This window comes from Dermacentor silvarum, chromosome 2 (assembly GCF_013339745.2).
Source record: "Dermacentor silvarum isolate Dsil-2018 chromosome 2, BIME_Dsil_1.4, whole genome shotgun sequence".
NCBI classification, from domain to species: domain Eukaryota; kingdom Metazoa; phylum Arthropoda; class Arachnida; order Ixodida; family Ixodidae; genus Dermacentor; species Dermacentor silvarum.
In genome coordinates, this window is record NC_051155.1 from 165,765,195 (window position 1) to 165,772,866 (window position 7,672).

Sequence of the window (7,672 nt, forward strand, 5' to 3'; positions counted from 1 at the left end):
AAGAGACCGAAGCGGGAAGGACGCGCGACGTCTGCCAGTCGCGCGCAATGCTCCGCAGGGAGGGTAGGGAGAGGGGGGGGAGGGGGGTGTTGTATACCGGGCGCCCCGAGCAGATGCGCGCGCCCGCCTGGAAAACAAAGCTCCGCAAGGGTTCGGGGGAGGATGGAAAGGGAGGGGGGAGCGTTCCCTGCTGCGCGCGACCGCCTGGCCGCCATCTGCAGCGGGGAGGAAGCCTGCCTTGTGCTGTCTTTTCGCGGCTTAGTTAGCGTTGATGCGAGCGGCAGCCGAAGGTGAATTTAGAAATTATGGGGTTTTACGTGCCAAAACCACTATATGATTATGAGGCACGCTGAAGTGGGGGACTCAGGAAAAATTTGGACAACCTGGGGTTCGTTAACGTGCACCTAAATCTAGGTACACGGGTGTTTTCGCATTTCGCCCCATCGAAATGCGGCCGCCGTGGCCGGGATTCGATCCCGCAACCTCGTGCTTAGCAGCCCAACACCATAGCCACTGAGCAACCACGGCGGGTGAAGATCAATTCGCTATTTGTTGCTGCCGCGCTCACTCACTCCAGCGTTTTGACAGCGAGTTTCCACGGTCATCGAGTGAGATGGGTTCATGTTTTCTTGTATGCGCATGACACCGTGTTTGTTAATTTAGTATGTATGCCTATGTTTGCAAGTTTATGCGGCCGATAAAACACTATCCTTATTTCATACAGCTGTCCACTAATTTGCCATCGCAATCGATGCTTCGCTTTTCGGGCGAAACTGCGACATTTTTTTTTTACTTTGAGATTCAGAACTACAGGTTCCTATTAAAAATGGAACATACAAATTGACGGTATATCGGTCGGCGGTGGCCTGTCTGAGAGGTCGGGGGAGGGGGGATATTCGGTAAGATTACACCTAGTGGATTGTCCATTTGGGCCGCCGCTGATTGGCTGGGGCTGTGCGAGCGAGGAGACTGGCGTCCCCCGTCTATCTCCATCTTACTCCATCCATCATGACGTAGATGACTGATCAAACTGTGTGGCTTAGCGTTTTGAAACAACACGGGAACGGTGAGAGACGCCGTAGAGGGGGCTTCTGATTAATTTTGATCACCTGGGCTTCCTTAACGTGCTCCTAAATTTAAGTAAACACGCGTCTTTGCACTCTGCTCCCATCGATGTAGAATTTGACGATTTACAGTTAATTAACATTTCAGATTGTCAATTGATCAAGGTGTACTGATTCAGCGGTCTCATGAAAGAAGTCGCAGTGAAAGAACTAGTGGGCACGACAGAAATGTGGCGTGCACGCGATCGTGGCCCAATGGTTAGATCACCATGTTTTGTGCTAGAAGTCGGAGTCTGGTACCAACATTGGACACACATTTCTTTTGGATGCCAAAGTTTCTTGGCCTCATTCCAGGTACTTGATAATGGTATAGGGAGGTTGCTGTCGCGCCTATTTTTGAGGTCTCTTCAATAACCAGAAGGTGTGTGACGGATGGCTGGATCGAATCTTCTTGTTTACAGAAACAATTTCATCCGCGTCATTTGCGGAACCCCAAACTATGCTTCCTGCCAAATTCTTCGCATAACGTCAATTCCCACTTCGCACAGAATCCGCATAATTTGTTATTTAAGAGGTCCGAAGTGAGGAGAGGCAGAAACCTACCAACCTATCTACCGCTGGAATGATGCAAAGAATGACTCACGTTAGAACTCCGCTGGCCGAAGGCTTTTCTTGGAAGAGCCGTGTTGCTTATATCTGCTCATTTCGAGAGGGCTCTGTGTTTTTAGCCCCAATATATATCGCTAATCCGGCAGGCGGCTCCGTTAACATTTCTCCTTACCCATCATAGGGACGGCGCCATGACCGAGATGACGGTGATGCTGGTCGAAGGCGTGGTGTGCTTCCTGCTGCTCGTGCTCGCCGAGCAAGCCATGATGCGTCACTGGTTTGCACCGGCCGACGTGGCGCAGGCTCCGCCCGCGGAGAAGACGTCACCGGACGTCGTTGCGGAATTCAACTACGTCAACAAGCTGCTCTCGCGGCGGAAGCTTAACAAGCCCTCGCTTGTTGTGATGGACCTGAAGAAGACTTACGACCGGCACACCGTCCTCCGCGGAGTTTCCTTCCACGTGGACCCCGGCGAGACGTTTGCCGTGATGGGTATGCTGGGCTGTGGCAAGTCCACCCTCCTAGACGTGCTGTCGGGCTTCCAGCCTGCGAGCGGAGGCACCGCCTGCATCGGCACCGTGTCGCTGAAGGAAGTGGCCCGCTGGGAGAAGTTAATCGGGCTCTGTCCCGCTTACGACGCGTTCCTGGGTCGGCTCACGGTGCGCCAAACAATGATGCTTCATGCGACCATCCGCGGAGTTCAGTCTAAGAACCGGGATACGCTTATCGAGCACCTCTTCGCGCTGCTCAACCTGGAGGTCGTTGCAGACGAAACCATCGACAACTGCAGGTAGACATGTCTGCATGCGGTGTCTGTGAAATCACAGAGACGGTAGTTTAGGCCTTTGAAGCGAGTCATTGATGTAAATCGCGCGTAAACGTATTCCTTGCTAGGAAAGCGTGAAGGGACAAAGTCAACTGAAGAATACAACACGAGCTCTTGCCAAGCAGTCGTATTTTTTCATTCGCGCTTTCCTATACCGCGTGTAGTCCCCGTTCTTTACGAGCGCTTCCGGGGGTATCTGGCCGACGCAGGCGTTCAGTAATTGTGCATTGCACCATTGAACTAAATTTGCGTCTGCAGGAGTTTGTCGTAAGGTTGGGCGTAGGGATGGTCGACCAGGCGATTAGTGTGCGTGCAACAAATCCCTAGCTATCTATTCCGTGTCTTTTTAGGCTTGTATAATGTTTTGTCTTGTGGCGCTGTGTGCTAGTAACGTATTACTAAGCGTCTTAAGCAATAAGCAGTTTCCGTTTTGTATCTCTAGAGCGCACTTTGCTATGCATTAACTACTGCTGTTCTTGTTCCTTTCGTCTCTTGAACCGATACTCTGGAAATAAAAAAAGAGGCTAAATTTCTCATAGGGAAGGGAATTCTGACTACGACATTTTTGGTAAAGCTGCACTTGGAAGATTGACGGCTATAGGCTGACAGGGTGGGTGAATGGAATTGCACCAAAAAATTGGCATTTAGACTATAGAACACCCATCGAAAATACCTTCGCTGAAATCAATTCACTGGCACACTTTTTTTCATGAACAGCTATTTTCCTGTACGCATGCTCACAAATAAATGACGATTGCTTAGGACACTCAATGGAGGCACGACGTCCGTATCGATTGACACTAATGAGAAGGGGATTGTTTCAGCATGCGGGCATAGCTCTTTCTGCGCCTAGTGACGGGAGGACGGGAGGCGTCGGGGTCATCAAACAGATTAGCGATGGACCCTGTTGCTGTTTCACCTTTCCGATCATGACTTGGTAAATAACTGGTGTTGTCTGCAGTAAATTTTGTTGTTTACACGAGAATGGACATGTTGTCGTCTCCGCTTAAAATTAGTTACAGCTACAGCTGAATTTCGAAGCTAAATCAAAACAATTACATGAAACTATGACCAAAATCCCAAGGTCGTCACAAGAAGTTCAAATCACTTCAGCAGTGCCGTAGTCTTCACGGGAGCGAGCCGCGGACATACCGAGGTCAAATTAGTTTTGAAGGAAGTTGTGAAGTGAAAACAATCTCGATGCCGGAGATGTTGAAGAGATGTGACACCTTTTAATTAAACCGAAGAGTACATATTGGACTAACACGTGGTGACGAAACCAATAAATAAACTGGATCTCTCACTCGTTGTTATGGCTCGTGTAATAAATATTTTGGTTGGAAATATTCAAGGGTCCGCCTGTCCTTTATAGCAGCGCGTGGACCCCCGCTGCTATAACCCAGCACTAACCCAGCTTTAGTGTTTCCTTCAGTTAGTACCCACATCAGAACCCATTTCAGTGGTTTTGAGTGTTAATCTCTTTTTTTTTTTGCTGAGTCATGCTCATGACTATGACTTCTACCATCGTTTTTTAGCCTTTCATTAGTGTGTACGGTTTCCTTGCCTGAGGATGCTTGTCTGGTTGTACACGCTCACACTAGTATCTACTGAAGCATCTTGCATCGAACGCGCAGCGCGAGCAACAGGCGGAAGCTGGCCGTGGCCGTGGCCATCGTTGGCTTGCCTCCCGTGGTGCTGATGGACGACCCGGCGACGGGCCTTGACCCATTCGCGAAGCGCACCATCTACAAGTCGGTGCAGATGCTGCGCCAGCTGAGCAAGTCGGCCGTGCTCGTGGCGACCACCAGCCTGTGCGACGCCGTCATCATGTCCGACCGCATGGCCATTATGGTGGACGGCTTGTTTCGCAGCATCGGAAGCCTAACCCAGCTGCGCTCCAGGCTGTGCCGCGGATTCGTGCTCCGGGTGAAGGTGAGTGAGGCAGCCGCATTCTTCTAGATCGATTACTTTGGGGACACTTTAGCCTGGGCGTGATGAAATAACCTACGCGACTCTTCGCTAGAGCCTCGAATATTTTGTTTGTGTGCTCTTTATACTACGTGGCATGATGACACCGCCCCCCCCCCCCCAACAAAAAAAAAAAAAACCGACAACCTTTTAACGGCTTACTTAATGAACGCACACTAAATGCCATCGCTTGAAGGCATGGTGCACTGGCGCCGTTGGGTGCACGAGACAGTGTTCGTACGCTCAAAATAAGACTAATAGAAAGTGGGCCTTGTAATCGTTACGTCCACTACCACTGGCTTAGCCTAAAGTTCCTAGACTAGAGCACTGCACGGGCTCGGGCTTACCCGAAAGCCCGGGCCGGGCCGGGTAGAGGAGTTTTTCACGGGCTTGGGCCGGGCTCGGGCACGGCGTGTGCTTTTTGACCTGGGCCCAGGCCGGGCTCCGGTTTTTAGACGCGGGCCCGGGCCGGGCTCGGGCTTTCTGCGATTTATTCTCGGGTTTCTCAACTCTGAAAAACATGTATTTTTCGGTCTCGGGCCGGGTCCGGGCCGGTTTCGAGTCGGGCTCGGGCCGGGCTCGGGCTTAAGGTAAAGGGGTGGCGGGCCGGGCCGGGCGGGTAACGTAGATTATTTCCGGGCCCGGGCCGGGCCCGGGTCTCGCCATAAAAGTTTTGATCGGGCTCGGGCGGGCCGCCCAATGTAAAAACGGGCCCGGGCCGGGCCCGGGCCGCACAAATCGGCCCGTGCAGTGCTCTATCCTAGACAACCATTTTGTAAGAAGTTTAGAAGGAATCTGCTAAGAACTACTTGTAAGAGCGTTTGAAGCGCTACGTCCACTGCTGTATTAAGAGACCTGCGAACCGATTTTTTGCATACGTGTGGAAAAATATTGACAGTACCACTCAATGTCGGCACCTCCTCATTTCTTTGCTTTGTTTTGCAGTTGGTGACATGATAAGCGATTTAGAATCTGAAGTGAGGCGCTATGCGTCCACTACGAACGAACGACCAGCACGAGCTGCTCTTGTCACTACCGGTACCGCTACTAGTAAAAGTGATGCATACAAAAAACATTACCTCGCCTAGTCAACGTACACTCGTAATGACAGCCTCAAAAGCTATCTATATATTGAGAATATCGCTAGCTCACCCTGAAGGTTGCACGAAAAGAGCGTTTGCGCACCACTACTCTCCCAGCTGAAGCCCGAGGCCTACGGGAACCCGGAGGCCTGGAGAGCCATCGACAGCACGGTCAAGATGGCGTTCCCGGCGGCCCTCTTCTCCGGCCAGATGACGGCCTTCGTCGAGTACGAGGTGGAGAAGATGCCGCCGTGGAAGGACCTAGCGGGGACGCTGGCCAACTTGAAGCACCACCTGAACCAGTACACGTACGACATACTCTTGAGCGAGGTGACGCTCGAGCATGTCGTACTGAAGATCGCCAAGTACCAGGTGGTGCCGCTCAAGGGCCCCGTCATCCCATCCTGACGACTCCGCTGCGCTGATCGCCGGGCAATCACAGCCAACGAAGCTACCCACGAGCGCATCTGTAACGCGCTTTTTTGTTTTGTTTATTTGAACAAGAAAGCGGCTCATTACCGATCATGTACGCGATCTGCCGTGCTTTGTGCAATGTTTTCTTTGACGGAGCGCGCAGAAGCAGCCTTTGATGCAGAATAAAATGCGGGCTACAATTTATATTGCAGCCAGCCGCTCTTATATTATGCTGTTATATTTCGGCCGCTACTTATATTATGCTGTGCATTTCCCACGAGCCCACGAAAACGTACGGAAGGCGTTGTATGCGCTCGAAGGTTTTGTTAGCAGGTATGCCTTGGGGAAAGAGAGAGAGAGAAATAACATTTATTAGTCCCGAAGGAACTAAAGCCCAAGTCTGGGCCTCCTGGTAGGCTCATGCCTCCTGGCCCAGAACGTTCTTGACGTGCTGCACCAGAAGCGGCCACCATAGTTTTTCAAACCTTCGCGGGGGAGTGGTCCACTCCTCCCAGCTGCCAGGACGCTGGTTGTGTGGTAATTTGGAAAGTATTGTCTTTTTGAAGATGGCGTTTGCAGGGCACTCCCACAAGATGTGTTTATTTGATGGATAGGCCCCGCACTGTTTACAAGTGGGGGAGCCTGGGTCCCTGTTAATATAATGCGTATAGTGTGGTGTGAGTAATGTGTGTGTTTGTGCTTTTCGTATGATTGAGGCGTCCTCTCTCGAATGCGTGTAGGATGGTGTATTGAGAATTGTTGATGCTTCCCTGCGAGACTTCAAGATATGTATCCTTTCTTTCCGCTGCATCTTCTGCTCTTCTCTGGGGTTGTAAGTATCTTCAACAGGCCAAAGGATAGGAGGTCCCGGATTTTCTGTGCGGGTGAGCTGGTGTGCTCTTACATTTCCTCGCAATCCTTGATGGCCTGGAACCCATTGTATGCGTATGCGTAGAAGGGGGTGAGCATGCATGTACATGTGGAGCTTTGTGCGTATGTGGTAAGGAAGGTCATCATTTTTAATGTCTCTGCAAGCGCTTTGACTGTCTGTTCGGATTGTGATCGTGTCAGATGTGTCATTTCCGTTATGGCGAGCATTACTGCCAGCAATTCCGCGTCGTGAGGCGTTGGGACTCCCAAGTAATTTTTCACAAGCGTCGAGTCATGGCCCACGACCGCTGCTTTGCTGATTTCGGCATTATGACTGGCATCTGTGTAGGACGTGCTTTTATCCTCTGTCCTCTGCATTACACTTGTTCTTTTTGAGCGCCTATTTTGATTCTTTTCCGGGTGCATATTTTTTGGAATTGGATCTACGGTTATCTTTGGCAGATCATCCCATGGTGGTAGTTTCGGGGGAATTGGGGGTAAGTTAGCGGTTTCGTATCCAAATCTATTCAGTATTCGTCGACCGTGATTAGATGATTTAAGTCTCTGTACTTGTGCTTGATTGTGCATGTCTATTCTGTCTTCTAGTGAGTTAGAGGCCGGTTGCTTCAATTTTATGGTTAGGTGCAAACTTAGGAACTCCCAGGGCAAGTCTAGCACACTTTCTAATTATGTCTATCTTTTTGCGCTGAGTGCTGGTTATCATAGCGTATGGTAGATAGTACATTATCCTAGAAAAGATCAAGGCTTTTATAACCTTACGAAGTTCATGTTCTTTCATTCCTCTCCTTTGTCTAGTTATTCTACGTATCATTGCAAGG

At 50.5% G+C, this 7,672-nt stretch overlaps 1 protein-coding gene across 1 annotated transcript; it reads left to right on the top strand.

Moving 5' to 3' along the window:
• Positions 1–1,855: 1,855 nt before the first annotated feature.
• LOC119440537 (phospholipid-transporting ATPase ABCA3) lies at positions 1,856–6,221 on the top strand. The gene is made up of 3 exons (XM_049661833.1): positions 1,856–2,463; positions 4,134–4,431; positions 5,667–6,221. The coding sequence occupies exons 1-3, from the start codon at positions 1,865–1,867 to the stop codon at positions 5,955–5,957; spliced, it is 1,188 nt and encodes a 395-aa protein (XP_049517790.1). The 5' UTR covers positions 1,856–1,864; the 3' UTR covers positions 5,958–6,221.
• The last annotated feature ends 1,451 nt before the right edge of the window (positions 6,222–7,672 follow it).

Bases quoted from the DNA above. Each gene is read 5' to 3' on its own strand.
- LOC119440537 (XM_049661833.1), top strand. From the start codon at position 1,865: ATGACCGAGATGACGGTGATGCTGGTCGAAGGCGTGGTGTGCTTCCTG. The intron at 2,464-4,133 runs GTAGACATGTCT...TCGAACGCGCAG, and splicing joins GAAACCATCGACAACTGCAG to CGCGAGCAACAGGCGGAAGC. The intron at 4,432-5,666 runs GTGAGTGAGGCA...CTACTCTCCCAG, and splicing joins GATTCGTGCTCCGGGTGAAG to CTGAAGCCCGAGGCCTACGG.